At 36.7% G+C, this 15,259-nt stretch overlaps 2 protein-coding genes across 2 annotated transcripts; both read left to right on the forward strand.

The window, feature by feature from the left end:
• Window positions 1–2,125: 2,125 nt before the first annotated feature.
• On the forward strand, window positions 2,126–11,287 carry LOC109857335. The gene is made up of 16 exons (XM_020433519.1): window positions 2,126–2,260; window positions 3,332–3,562; window positions 3,795–3,908; window positions 4,086–4,241; window positions 4,808–4,851; window positions 5,961–6,203; window positions 6,523–6,871; window positions 7,233–7,457; window positions 7,560–7,688; window positions 8,203–8,358; window positions 9,446–9,699; window positions 9,781–10,135; window positions 10,214–10,444; window positions 10,747–10,860; window positions 10,994–11,149; window positions 11,237–11,287. Exons 1-16 carry the CDS (start codon window positions 2,138–2,140, stop codon window positions 11,285–11,287), a joined length of 2,931 nt encoding a protein of 976 aa, XP_020289108.1. The 5' UTR covers window positions 2,126–2,137.
• A 1,960-nt stretch (window positions 11,288–13,247) lies between these two features.
• Window positions 13,248–15,259, forward strand: LOC109857298 (odorant receptor 22c-like). The gene is made up of 6 exons (XM_020433470.1): window positions 13,248–13,504; window positions 13,693–14,047; window positions 14,155–14,385; window positions 14,456–14,569; window positions 14,839–14,994; window positions 15,209–15,259. The coding sequence occupies exons 1-6, from the start codon at window positions 13,248–13,250 to the stop codon at window positions 15,257–15,259; spliced, it is 1,164 nt and encodes a 387-aa protein (XP_020289059.1).

A 15,259-nucleotide genomic window follows, 5' to 3' on the forward strand; every position in this document is an offset into this window, starting at 1 on the left:
ACAAAGAACACTGTCTTATATTAATATAGAAATATAACTAATATAGAACTAATATTTATTTACACTATATAACACTATATAACACAGAAATGTAATTATAACCAGACACACTACTATTAATATGACACTAATTAATATATACATTAACATTATTATTAATTAATTAATATTAATGCACAGGATTTGTTTCTTTAAACACACATCACGTACAACACTGGATATCAAACCACGTCAAGAATATATTTTGCACTGTTTGGTAAGTCGCGTGTCATACGCGAAACGCTACGTCATATTGTCTTGCGCACTGGTTACATCGAGAACACTCAACATATTCTCTCGTCTTGCGTTTGATACGTGAGCTCAAACACATTGTATTCTGCATTTTTAAGGCAAATAACTGTCAATTGTATCCCCAATGAGACGCTTGACGTGAAAGACCACGTAAAACTTGTGTATTTCGATATCTTTTTCTTCGGCAAACCTGAAATCATAGTGTGCGCGCCATCGTGTAGTTTCTTTCTCTTCTAACATACCACTTCTGCACAATGAATAATTTCGATCGATGACTACCACAGTGAAACTCGCGCGTTTTTTTTTCTGTCAAAATCTTTCAAATATAAATTTTTTTCTCAATAAACCTAGTTAAAAGGATAAAAACGCCTCGAAAGTAAGCAGTCCACTGTGCCCTTGTGTGCGGTAAGTTGCCTACATCTAGGCGCTTTTCAACCTTTAACTTGGACATTGTTTAGAGGATTAACAACGCGTTGGAGACCCCATGTTTGTTAACAAAACATATTCTATACTCTATTGTGTAGTTTTTGCACTACATAATTTATTTATTAAAATTTTCTCGCTTCAAGAGAGAAAGAGAAAGAGAGAAACTGCATATTGTATGTACACATAAACACAGTATGCAATTACAAATACATTACCATATTTCTGTGTAACTGAAATATTATTATAATACTATTACACGCACTTATGTATTTTCCGTGAAGCTCGAGAGCTCTTTCTTGCATTACCAATCTTTCGTGAAGCCTCACCACTATTCTTGTTCGAAAAACTTTCTTTCAACGACGGTCATCATCCTTTCTTCGATCATTACTCCGACATTTTTTCGCTCTTCCCTTGCATCGCCTAACTGTATAACTTTTCCCTATTTTCTTGCATTTTTAAAGTAAATCACTCTCGGTATCATCGACGACAAGCACTTTTCTTGTTGCGGAAAACAGTAAATACCATTCTTGTCGATTCTTGGGCTCGAAAAGCCTGCAATCATTCTTCGATCGTTCGCAACTTACTTCGTGCATTTCTAAGCACATGACGAAAACACACGTCTGACATTCGCGATTGGTCGACGATCGTCAAAGTGGGGCTGCATCTCCGATTTCCGCGCTAACATCTCGAGGCTTACCCTTCGCGGTTATAGGAAGCTTCTTCTCGTCCAACTTCCTGCTTCGACTCGTCGACCGAATCAACTCACTTATATGATAACGTCGAGTACCGTCTGTCGACCGATCGAAATCGGTCTTCGTTTCACGGGGATATGGCCAAATTCGTCTGTTTTCTTCAGACTGATGTGGACGATAGTGATGGGAACAGGCTTGATCTTCCAGTATCACTATATTTTGATTCACTTGAGCGTCAACGAGCTGCAGAATCTGATAGACGGTTTGAGCTGCACATTGCCGTACAACTTACTCTTCTTCAAGCTGATTATTCTGTGGCTCAATAATCGGTATGTGTATATACATTTTCTGTAATTTTTTTAATTATAATTTTAAAATCTATCTCTCACAACCGTATTTGCTTATATCGAATTTGCTTACGAATTGATACCATTGTTATATTGTTATGTGTGCGCGCAATTTAACGCGTATAGAAACGCAAATCGGTTTTGCGAAGCGTTGCAAAGTGTGTTCCGTATTCCAGAATATTCAACGATATTCTGACGGCGATGTCTGAAGACTGGCGCGAATATTCCGACATGCCCGCCATGATCGACAAAGCGATTCTCTCGCATCGTTGCTCAAAATTCATTATCGGTGTTTACTCGACGGCGGTGTTACTTTACACTACCGTGACGATCGATTTTCGAAAGCAGATCGGCGACGATTGCCGAGAATTGCTCATCAAAATGGAATTCCCGTTTGTATTTTGCAACTCGCCGATTTACGAAACCGTGGTTTTCGCGCAATTCGTTCACTTAATGGCGGCCGCCTCGACCATAGGTATGCTCGACGCGTTAATTGTGACTTTGGTAAGTTTGTGAATTTTACATATTGCTTTGTTGTGTGTAATCTCTCTCTCAAATCGCATATATATATATATATTTTTTAATTTTATTCAGAAACTGAAAATCAATCGTTCTTTATTTAGAAAATTATCGCTCGAATATTTATTCTCTCTTTTATAAGAGAAGAAGTGCACTTCCGTTTTTTTCATGTTACTTTCCTATGATTTATACGTCAATATAATTTTTAATGCTTCACAATATCGTCACTATATTTTGTGAAGCAATTTCTTTTCCGGTCGTTTCGCGCAAGAGCCTCATGTGACGTGACAGTAAAATCTAGCCATCTATTCTCTTCTTTTTCAGCAGCACACATGCGTTACGTAAAATATAGTATATATATGGTATATATATATATGCACAGATATATCGTTTTATAGTTTTTAAAGATATTTATGTTATATTTATAAGTCAAACGCTTTGATCCTTTCGCTCCAATTGTATTCATCTCTCAACGTCTTCAAATTATGAACAATATGCTCATAATTGTGTAAAAACTGTATTTTTTATTTCACAAGTTTAAAACCAAAAACGCAATTGTTGTGGATACTCCGTGTGTCAATTTGTCATCGACGCGTTCCGTTCACATTTTGTCACAGGCGCGCCGGAGCGAAAGGGTTAATGAGTCGGGACCGCGTTGTGACCGCTGATCTTACTCTCTCTCTCCTTCCTCTACTCTTTGGCAATAATATAATCCTGTGTGAACACTTGCACGAATAGTAAACCGAGAGTAGGCGAGATCGGAAAATAAATATCGCAAACAAGTTACAATCGAACTTCACTAAAGTGAAATAAATTTTCCCTCACTAAGGTGAATTCTTTCTCTTCTCTCATTTCGACTTCTCGTTACTGAACACTCACCGTTCGATCACACATGCGCAAATAGACAATGATATGTTTCAAATGCGCTGAACCGAAAAGTGTATATCGAAAGAAGAATTTCAAATTATCGGTTACATTCGCGGTCCCGGAGATTTCGCTTTAGTGAAGTTTCGACTTGTAGTAAAGTTCGACTTGTGGAAGTTGTGTAACTTTTAGATATTACATATCGGCGGGCAAATAGATATTATACATCAACAATTGCGAGAAATCTGTCTCAAGGATCCTGACAATGATTTATCCGCTGCCGTTGTAAAATCTTTAATTACCAAGCATCATAAAATTATTGCTTTTTCGAACAACATCGAGCGTCTATTCACCCACATCGCGCTGATGCAATTTCTGTCGAACACGATGATCATATGCTGCATCGGTTTCCTCATAGTAACTGTGAGTACGTTCTGCAATTAAAAAACAAAGAAATATTTTCTCTGCGTTTTGTTACTCCCACCCTTATGCTATAGAAGTACTTACTGTTGGGCCTTGTTAAATGTGTAGCGGGGAGATTGGTCAGCTGTGTGAAGTTAGAACGATGGGGTTTTCTCTTTGCAAACTGAGACTTTCACCTCCATAAATATAGTCGCGTCGACAGTTTTTCTATAACTGATTTTTCGATTTACAGTCGTTAGGTACAGATGAAAGCGTCAAGATGTTAATAAGGACAACTTTTTTCTACATTTCTATTATCCTGGAGGCGTTTATCTTCTGTTTTGTTGGCGAATATCTTAGCAATAAAGTAAGCATCCGAAAAATAATTCATCAGAAACGTGTTCCTCTTCCGTGCTGAAACTGTTAAAAACTTATTAGAGATTGCTGATATTAGAAAATTAAGCTGATATATACTTGAGTGAATTAGTAAGTCGCGACGTTTTTCTTTGTGCTTTTAATGCTTTTATTTGTATTATATTTTCAGAGTAAAACAATCGGTGACGCGGCATACGAATCGGTTTGGTACGTCCTCAAACCTCGAGATTGCCGATTTCTGTTGTTTCTGATAATGAGATCGCAAAAACAGCTGACGATTACCGCGGGGAAGTTCATAAACTTGTCATTGGAAGAATTCACGAATGTAAGATTTTTATCAACGATAAGATTTTGTGGAAACGTTTTGGAAATCACAGTGCCGCTTACGTGTCGATGATTCGGGAGTTGTCGCAATACCAACATACGCGAAAAAAAAACAGCAAATTTATTTTCCTTTCAATATGTAATCCTCTAATCGCTTGAAGGAAAGTACGCATTAAAAAAGACAAAGCCGGATAGAGACTCTCTATTAAAAAATCAGGCCGGTCGACATCATAAAAGAGGGTTGGGCCCGACTTTTTGTTACGTGATGGGGATGTATTCACTGACACGTATAAGCGGTCACTCTCTCTCGTACACGTTCACTCTATAGAGTGAAACCGGATCGTTTATCCGGAACCGATCGGGGGACAAGATAGTTCGGATAACCGAGGCCCAACCTCTATTATACGGACTGTCGATTCCTACAATACGAACTATCGGTCTGTATAATAGAGGTTGGGCCTCAAATTGTTCCGGATAAAAGAGATCCGGATAAACAAGGGTTCACTGTACAGTATTTTTCATTCTTCCACGTTTATGCTGTAACATAATTACACAATTGTTTTTCAGATTTTAAAAGCCTCCGCGTCATATGTATCTGTTTTGCACACGATGTATTAATATCTTATTGATAAAGTTAAGAAGGATACTGGATACCGATTATAGAGACCCGTAAACCGACGTTTCATAGGTTTGCTCTAGTCTCGTATTTACTGCACCAAGTCGAAAATGCTTTTACAAAAATAAATAAATTGTGCTAAGATTTCTCGCTACTTACTCTTTTGATTGTCAAAAATAAGCATGAATTTTTTTTTACTTATACAATTTCTTTCTATAACCTCATTATATATTCATTAAATTGTGTTATATTGTGATTATTTTGTGTTATATTATGTGTATACGTTTGTCTTTCTCTTTCTGAGACGACTAGAGGGCGCCACTTTCCGGCCAGCGTAACAGCTAGAAGTCCAACGCGGAGTTTGCCTCTCGCTCCGAGTACTCTCTTGAGTACATATTGTATATCACTGTAAACTGTATCGCTTTATTTTAATGTAATATTGTATTTGATTCTTGTATCTCCATTTATACATATTTTTTATGTGTATGGAACTCTTACTTTTTTCACGATATTATTTTACCGATAGTATACGTTGCGCGTGTTACAATTGCACTGTACGTACGTACGTAGAAGCGCATGATTCTTTTTCTCTGTCTCATATTTCACCTCATAATTCCAAGTTTTTTCAAGTTATTCTATAGAAGAGAGCTAACGTTTACATTTTTTTTCAAGCGACTAATCTATCCTATCGTCAACAGTTTTTACATTAAAATAACGTAATTGTATACCTCTGTAATCGTTCGTGCAATTATCTCTCCGTTGCTGACAACTTTGATTATATTGTGTAGAACAAAAGTTTTGTTCTTACGGTCGCCGTCAATTGATCGGTGATTATCTTGCTAGGGTCGCGTTTTTAAGTAGTAGTCGACCCTCGCATGATCAACTCGCTGCTATAGAGTTGTTTTAGAATTGTGCGCAATCTATCGACGCTGTAATTTCTAGCTTCGCTACGTTAACAAAGTCGTAACAAGTTTCGCCAAATGCGACAATTGAACCGTCAAATTTTCGGTTAAATTTTCGCGCAATTTTTACTTGTTTTTTTGTTTTTTTCTCATAAATCGCGAATCGCGCGTCGCTAATATGTTCTAAAATGACTTTTTCGAGAGGTTTGGCTCTTCCGATGCAAATTGGTCTTCGAATTGCCGGTATTTGGCCGGACGCGTCGTACGCGGTGTTGTTTCGAAGTACCTGGATAGTGACCATAGGCATCGTACAAACTTTCCAGTACTGGTGGATCGTTCTTCACTTCGAAAATGACGATCTGTCGTATTTGCTGGACGCTTTGAGTGTCACCATCGAGTACACTATGATGTTAATAAAATTGATTATTTTATGGTTAAATAGTCGGTAAGATAGCGCATATGTAATCAGTGTAATTTAGTCGCGAAGTTGGAAACTGAGATTATATGTTATCGCAATGATAACACGTTTGTGTACGTAAATAAAATTATATAACTCTAAAAAAAATTATATAACTCTCTGTGTAAAAATAACTCTATAAAAAATTGATATAAGTGGAACTTATTCCCGAATATGCAATAAAAAGATCAATCTTTCTTTCTTATAAAAAGAAATGATAATTTTGACACATCTGTTTCCATCTTCCAACTGGCAGTGATCTCGCGTAAGTACACGTACGCTTGCACATGAAAATAAACTGCCGTAGTATATTTTACGATGTCCTAGCTGCGATGGCTAGCGATTGGAAAGAAACTGCGATCAGCAACGTGCGCATCATAACGAGCAAAGCCAATTTGTCACGGCGTTTTCTCAACGTGATGATCGGATTTCATTCGGTGGCGGTAATTCTTTACGGCATTGGCGTGACTTTTCACGTCGACGATCACAATGTCGACGTGAGCGAGACGTCCACTCGCGAGTTCGTGTTGAAGATGCAACTTCCGTTCGAGTGCAACGAGTCGCCGCTGTACGAGCTCGTCACGTGTCTGGAATTTTTTCATTTGCTGACAGCTTCCGTCGTAACTGGGATATTAAACTCGCTCATTATCACGTTAGTAAGTGGCAAAATCTGCAAAGATATTCTATTAGTGTTTTTTTTTTAGGCCGTCTCTTGTACATAATCTCAAGTGAAATTTTGTAGTGCGAAGTTGTTGTGTGACGCATTGAAACAGATTGGTTTTATTTGTGTCAACAATATACTTTGCGCGCACACAATTGGGATTGAGAACACACTGGAGATTCGTTATCGAAGATAAACTTCGAGTGCTTTTTCTCTTTTTTTTCAGCGGTAAAAAAAAGACAAGAGCCTTCTTTGTTTCATCTCTAATTATTTTTTATACAAAAAAATTATCAAGTTATTGCATGTGTCGTTACATTTTTTTTTTTCTAGAAGATAAACTTGTATGTTGTTTTCAGGTTCTTCATACGAGCGGTCAGATAGACATTTTGTGCGACACACTGAAGGAAATTTGTTCGAACGAGCATAATCGACATCTGATCATCATAAAGCATATGATCGGCAAACATCAGAAGATCATCATATTCTCGAGCAAAATTGAAAACATTTTTTGTTACATCGCTTTGATCCAATTTGTAACTAGCACGCTGGTAACTTGTTGTTTAGGATACATGATCGTGACAGTGAGTATAATTATATTCTCTAGAAAAAAAAACAAAACAAACAAACAAACAGTAAAACAAAAAACTCGAAGACACGATCTATATCTTTGTTCGATATTGCAGTCGATTAGCGCGACGCAAGATGTCGATGCGATCGATAGCTCGATGTTGATGAAGGCTGTGGTGTTTTACGTGAACGCATTGGCGGAAGCCTTTATCCCTTGCTTTTGCGGGGAATATCTCAGTGCCAAGGTCGGAACGCACAATTAAAAAGAAATTTTTGAAATTAATTAAATTTAATTCTTAAGCTTGATTGATATTGTGTAGAAACGTAATCTACGAATTCTTTTCACGGAATTCGGTTATATATTATTTATTCGGTTATATTTTATTCGATAATTTTAGATAACGGCAATCACTTTTTCATCATGGAAAACGCACACCTGTCTAAAATAAAAAGTTATCTTCTCTCTTTTTTGAAAAAAGAGAAATCCTTTTTTTATGTATGTGAATATATTGCAATACATCTTTAACGAGAATTATATGTGTGTGTTAGAAAGCGTTTTTATTTCAAAATGAAAAAAAAAAAACAAAAAAAAAAACAGGAAAATTTCATTCTCTCTTTTTGTATGCTGTCTTCTGTATATATAATATATATTTCAATGTTAAACTATACATTCAAACTATTGCCGCTTTCATCAAGTACAAAAGTTTAATGACTCCAGTTGTTCTTGTTTGTCTCACGTTGACAATACAACTTCTCCAGAGCAAAGAGATCGGCGACACGGCGTACGAGTCCATCTGGTACAACTTCACACCGAGCGAGAGCAAGCTCATCCTGTTTATAATATTGAGATCACAAAGGCGGCTCACTATCACAGCTGGAAAAATCATGGATCTGTCGCTAGAAAGATTTACGAGCGTAAGATTTAACTGTTGAGAGTTTGTTTTTGTTACTAAGGAAATTATTTACTAGACTTATCGATTTAATTTGTTATACAATACATTTTTTAAGATTATCTTTACGACAAGTTACATAATAGAAATAGAACAGAAAACTATTTATGCGAATATTTAATTGAACTTTGACATCCGCGAGCGATATAATTTATATATTCACTTTCTAATTTTTTTATTTTATTTTATCGCATTATTTAATATTGTTTTAGATCGTAAAAGCATCTGTTTCGTATATATCGGTACTGCATGCGATGTATTAGAGACGAATCTTCGTGTCCAGTTTATTTATACGCATATATTGATTCGTTAGGATCTATCTATCGATTCAAGATCTATAATCGACGATTACGCAAATCATATAGCTAGATGTAGACGATGTAAGAAGTTACTTTCCGCAGTCATAATAAACAATTTTAGATTTTCACGATCGATATATTTGCATGCGTGTATTTTGATAAAAAAAAGTAATTTAACATCTACTTTTAAATCTCTTATCTAAAATTTTTCTTTCTCTTTCTTTCTCAAGTAAACATATTTACAAACATATTTAGTTAAGTATATTTACATAATAAAAATATCTCAAATATAAGTTTACGGATTTTGAAGATCTATCGTGCGGCATATCGTCCATTTGCAGTGTTCCGTTCATTTTTTACTTCTCGAGGATTCACTTTTTACATCTCATTGTTCGCTCTTCTACGAATGCGTTTACTCGTCTTTACACTGTATTTTGTTTTTAAAAGCACAAATAATTTCGCGACGAATTATATAAGCAAAAAATTCACTTTTTTCCCATCCGGAAAAAAAACTCGACGCTTATTTCACACATCTCAATTATCTTTGAACGCTGTAATTCACAGTAAGTGGTTTTTTTTTCGCAATTTCCACGCGCGTATAATTATCATTGATCGGCTCACTACTGTCTTTGCGCTCTTTGTTGTCTTGCGCACTTCGGATATTACGTCGATGAAATCTAACGGGAATGATAGACGTCCGCGACGTTTTGAGAGAAAATAATGTTGAAGTTAAACAAAGACGCAACGGCTGAGCGCACGACCACCATTAGCGAGTCGGTCGAAATGGGTTTACGTTTTATCGGAATATGGCCGCGTTGCGGCGTATACGCGAACGTCAACTGGTGGACTTACATCGCGTCTGTGGCGATAATGCAATATTTTCAATATTCGTATATTTTGACGCACTTCAATATCAGCGATCTCTCCGACACCATAGACGGTTTGAGCATCACGTTGGGCTACAGTCTGTCGTTTCTCAAGCTGATCAATCTCTGGTTCAATCGTCGGTAAGACACTCCCGCGGATAAAAGAGAAGTGCGTCTGTTCGTGTTTATTTGATCGTAAACGTAAAAAATCGTTCTCTGTAGCAAGTTGTACGTTATTCTGGATATGATGGATAAGGATTGGTGCGACGGAATTGCAATCAGTTCGGATGCGATCACAATGACGAGACACGCCGATTTTTCGCGCCAGTGCTCGAACGTAATGATCACAACGAACGCGCTGGCTGTGTTCTTTTACACGATCGGAGGACCGATACTGCGATCGATGATCAACAAGAGGAACAAAGAGGCTTCAGCTCGCGAGTTACCCATTAAAATGGAATTTCCCTTTGACATCGACAGTTCGCCGGTTTTCGAACTGGTGCTGATAATCCAATTGTTTCACGATCTATCGGTAGCTTGCGTCATCGCTACGTTGAACGCTTTGCTCGTCACACTGGTGAGTTTCAATCTGATCTGATCGGGTTGTAATTTCGTAACTTTAATTACCGCATGAAATTGTGAACGTACGTTGTAGATTTTGCACGTGAGCGGTCAGATTGACATTGTGCGGCAAGGTTTGCTGGGAATTTCTCCCAAGAAACATCCGTCGAAATCTTGTTCGAGCGACATCAAGAATCTGATTAACAGACATCAAAGAATCATCGATCTGTCGGACAGCATCGAGGATCTGTTCTCGAATATCGCGTTACTTCAGTTCATCTGGAACACACTGGTTATCTGTTGCATAGGCTTTATGATGATAATAGTAAGTCGCAATTATACGCGCGTAACAAAACGCGATTTTAATTGTGCGCGCGATTTCTCTTCACGAGAGAACCTAGTCTGGTAAATCAAAGTAAAGAAATAAATAAATAAATACAACAAAGTATTATAATAAATATAGTACGCATATAAATATTATAATAAATAAAGTACACTTATAAAAATATAAATAAATATTATTTTCTATTAGACGTGTAAAATATTCACAAACGTGAATAATAACAAATATACGCGATACTTTGACTTGCGACATCAAATGCAAAGAAATAAATTTTCACGTTGCAGTCCGTCGGCACGGAGGAAGGAGCCACGGTGATAACGAAGTCTCTCATCTTTTACGTCGCGATAACTCTCGAGGCGTTCGTCTTTTGCTACGCCGGAGAATATCTCAGCGCTAAGGTCAGCGCGAGGAAGCGTAGCGACGGTAGTAGCATCGTAGAATTCTTATGGAAAAAGTTGTGCTTCTAAAAAGAAACAAATGTAATTATTATATAGACGCGATTTTTATCGTGAAAACTGATTACCATTGCAGAGTAAATCCATCGGTGACGCCGCGTACGAGTGTTTCTGGTACGATCTGACGCCCAGCGAGTGTCGGATCTTGATATTTCTGATATTGAGAGCGCAAAAACGATTGACCATCACCGCGGGCAAAATAACCGACTTGTCGTTGGAAGGTTTCACAACTGTAAGCGCTGTTGTATGTCACTTCGTGACTTTGACTATAAATTTAAATACTGTGAACAACATAAACAATATAAATAACTGGTCTCAGATTATGAAAACGTCCGCGTCGTACGTGTCCGTGTTACACGCGTTGTATTAGAGGAAGGTGTGAACGATATTGCGCTCGGGAGAAGGTAAGCACGCAACACAAGGTGTCGGCAGCAAACCTTAAATTACCGCCTTTTTGACGTTTGTTTTCTACAGATTTTACTGGGGATATATAGAAGACATTAAGTACATTTATATTTAACGATACAAATGGGTATATTCCAGGTGTGAAACTATAAAATACAGTATCTTCTAAATGGCGGAGCTTTCCGACATCGTTGGACAGAGAGAATACGTATATATTTATATATGCATTAGTGATGATATTTTATGTATTAAAAAGAAAATAAATAAATTATTTATATATTTTGTGTATTCAAAGTATTATCTATACGTAGGTATATATATGAATGTATAATATATATTTTTTAATTGTAATTACACGTGTGAGTGATACGGGCGACAGACGACTGTTTTATTTGATCTTTTTTTTTTTTTTTTCCAATAAAGATGTACTCTCTTTCTTCTCTGCTTACAGACCATCGGTACCGACGAAAGTGCGACAAGTTTGATGAAATCTGTAAAAAAGTTTTTATATCGAAATAACTGTACAAGTTGTTTTTACACTCTGGAGAATTTTTAAGCGCCAAGATAATTGTGAAAGAAGTTTTTATGTAGCAGAGCTTACTTGTAAAATAGTCTACGATTTTTATTTATCAAAAAAAAAAAAAATCTAAAGTTTTTTCATTTGTAAAGTGAACCTTTGTGAATTTATATTATCAAGTTCGCGAAAAATCTTGATGTCGAACCTTTTGATGATCAACTTTATCGCCGAACTGCTAAGTTTCTGCAAAAACGCGACGATCCCTGTATAAAAAACACAGCAGTACTTCGAGCAATAAACTTTTTCTATGTTTTTTAAACAAAATAAGTATCGTGTTTTTAGAGTAAATCGATTTAACGATGCGAAGTGATGAATCTCTTTTTTGGGACGCCGTCGTTCATCGAACAATTGCAGGACTTTATTGTTTGTGATGCTGAAATCACAAAAACGATTAGAAATTAACGCGGGGAAAGTCATTTGATTTGAAAGGTTATTTGATTTTACAAACGTGAGAGATATCATTTTTTTCTCATTCTTGTAAGTAGATTGTGCTTTAAATAATATTTCTTATAATTATAATACGTGCTTTGTTAGATTGTAAAGGCATCAGCCTTCTGCTTATTAAAGTAAAAGGCTACATACTGACATACAAATTAAAAACATATCATGTACAAAATTAACGAAATACACAAATAAATAATATATACGATTTAAATAATTTAAAATACTTTTTAATAATTTAAACGGCCTTAAATCGCAGACATTAGTAAAGAAATATAGTGACAAAACATCCGCAACCAGTTTTTACAACTGATGATTCCTGACGCTAATGTTTCTCTTCGCTTCGAAATCGAATTTACTAGAATATACAAGCGAAAATAAGAGGAAAAAGATAATACACAAAGACAAAAGGGAAAGAAACTCCGCAAAATAAGCTAAATTATACAACGACAGTTTTAACTATTCAACCATAATATCGCTATCTTTTCTTACTTTGTATCTAAACGCTATTGGTTTTGCTAAGACATCGCGTGTAATTTGTTTTAATGACGACTGTAAATGGACATAAAATTGTTCTTCAAGGAAATAATGTATAAAGTTTTGGGGCAATTATATGTTATGAGATAACAAAGTTGTTCGCCAATTCGAAAGAGAATAAAATACATATATACGTTCTATTTTTTCTAAACAACATGAGCTATAGACGCGCAAAACCTGATACGTTAAAAATACAAAGTTATAATCATGGTCGATTTAGAAAGAGGGTGCGTGTTCTATTGTCTTCGCCGCAATCATTTAGTCCTGTAGTTTGTGATCGCGCGCTATGTGTTCGGACGACGCGCTTTTTGTCGTCTTTATTCGCGGATGTCGAACGTTTCTGTCACGTTCAGCGGTTAGCAAAAAAGCGATGAAGCGCGCAAGCACCATTAGTTATTCGATCGAAATCAGTTTCCGTTTCATAGGCCTGTGGCCGGATTTATCTTACGCGAGTTTCTATTGGTTGAGCTACATAACGTCGATAGGAATAGTGCAATATTATCAATACGCGTATATAATCGCGCATTTTACATTGGACGATCTTTGGCTCCTGATGGACTGTCTCAGTCTTACCTTGGGATATACTCTCGCCTGTGTTAAGCTTTGTGTTTTATGGCGGAATCGTGGGTAAGACTCGTTTTTTTTTTTTTTTTTTTTATGTCAAACACACAAGTATATTTGATTTCTGACTAGCATCACTGAAATTACATCAAAAATCTTGCGCGCGCAACATGAGTCTCTGAATGCATCGTATTATATTAAAAAGATATTTATTTATTAATTATTTTACGCCAAATGTGTGTATCTTTCTGTAGAATATTTCATAATATTGTGAGAGCAATGGAGCAAGATTGGAAAGAATGCGCTGTCAACGATTCGTACGTGTCCACGATGACGAGCATGAGTGATCTGGCTCAACGTTTTTCCAATGTACTGTTCGCCATCTACGCTTTTTCCACTTTTTTCCTTACGATAGGCGAGCACATGCTGCAGTCGGTAGACGACGCCAATCGGATGAACAATCATTCGCGAGAACTTCCCATAAAAATGGAATTACCTTTCGAAGTTAGCAACTCGCCGATCTTCGAGTGTTTTTTAGTCATACAGTTTATATACGACTTGATAATAGCCTCCGTAGTTGGTTTTATAAACGCGATGCTCGTCAGCCTAGTAAGTAGTTTGCAACACGTACACGATTGTCCAAGAAGATTGTTGAAGATTGTTAATCTGAAAACAATTAAATTAAAGAAATATTTTATGTTGTTTTGCGTTTTCAGATACTTCATGTAAGCGGCCAAATCGATATCTTACGACAAAACTTGGTCGACATTTCCAACGGCAAATACAATCGCGGTACATTTTTGATCGTCATCAGAAACATTATTCACAAGCATCAGAGAATCATCACCTTATCCGAAAATATCGAAAATCTGTACACACACATCGCGCTGATACAACTGTTGTGGAACACCTTGGTTATTTGTTGCACCGGTTTTGTGATTATAACCGTAAGATCGATTGTTTCTTATTCTTTTTGTGAGAGAAAGAACTGTTGAATCATCTTCTCTCGTATTTTAGACCATCAGTAGCGGAAAGGACGCAACAGGTTTGATCAAGTCTGTGAGTTATTACGTGGCGATAACACTAGAAGCTTTCATATTCTGCTTCGCCGGAGAATATTTGAGCGCCAAGGTGTGTGAGTCGATTTTAAATATTTCAGATACGTATTTGTTGCAACGTGCGATGTTTCTGTTTACGTAACATCGCAAATGTCGTAAATACGTGTTTGCCAATTGTGTAATTTGCTATACTTGATGATTTAAAAATAACATTGAAACCAAGAAATGTCTCTTTGAAGAAAACAAAAATAATATTGTTTGCTCTGTTTTTGGTAATAGAATTTTGGTGTAGAATTTACACACACAGTATCCAATTCCCTCAATCTCTCTCTCTTTCTCCAGAGTAAGTCGATCGGTGATGCAGTATACGATTCACTTTGGTACGACATGCCGTCGAGTGACAGTCGCATTTTATTCTTCATGATGGTGAGATGCCAAAAACGACTGACGATCACTGCGGGAAGAGTCGTTGATTTAACTCTAGAAGGATTTACAAATGTAAGACACACATATCTTATATAAAATACACTCGAATTCCAACAATGCCTTTCCACAGTGAAGTTGACGTTACGCCATAACGCGTTTTGCAACATGGTAATGCCGTAACTTCACGTGCGAAGACATTTTACGGTACCCACCGTATGACCCTTATTTTTAACGTAGCTATTTTTTTAAAGCGCTCGCACGTCACTGTCGCAAATAACCTTTTCAGATTATGAAAGCTTCTGTATCTTACGTATCGGTGTTAAATGCGATGTATTAA

This window comes from Pseudomyrmex gracilis, unplaced genomic scaffold, assembly GCF_002006095.1.
Source record: "Pseudomyrmex gracilis isolate BER0280 unplaced genomic scaffold, ASM200609v1 scaffold_155, whole genome shotgun sequence".
Lineage (NCBI taxonomy): Eukaryota > Metazoa > Arthropoda > Insecta > Hymenoptera > Formicidae > Pseudomyrmex > Pseudomyrmex gracilis.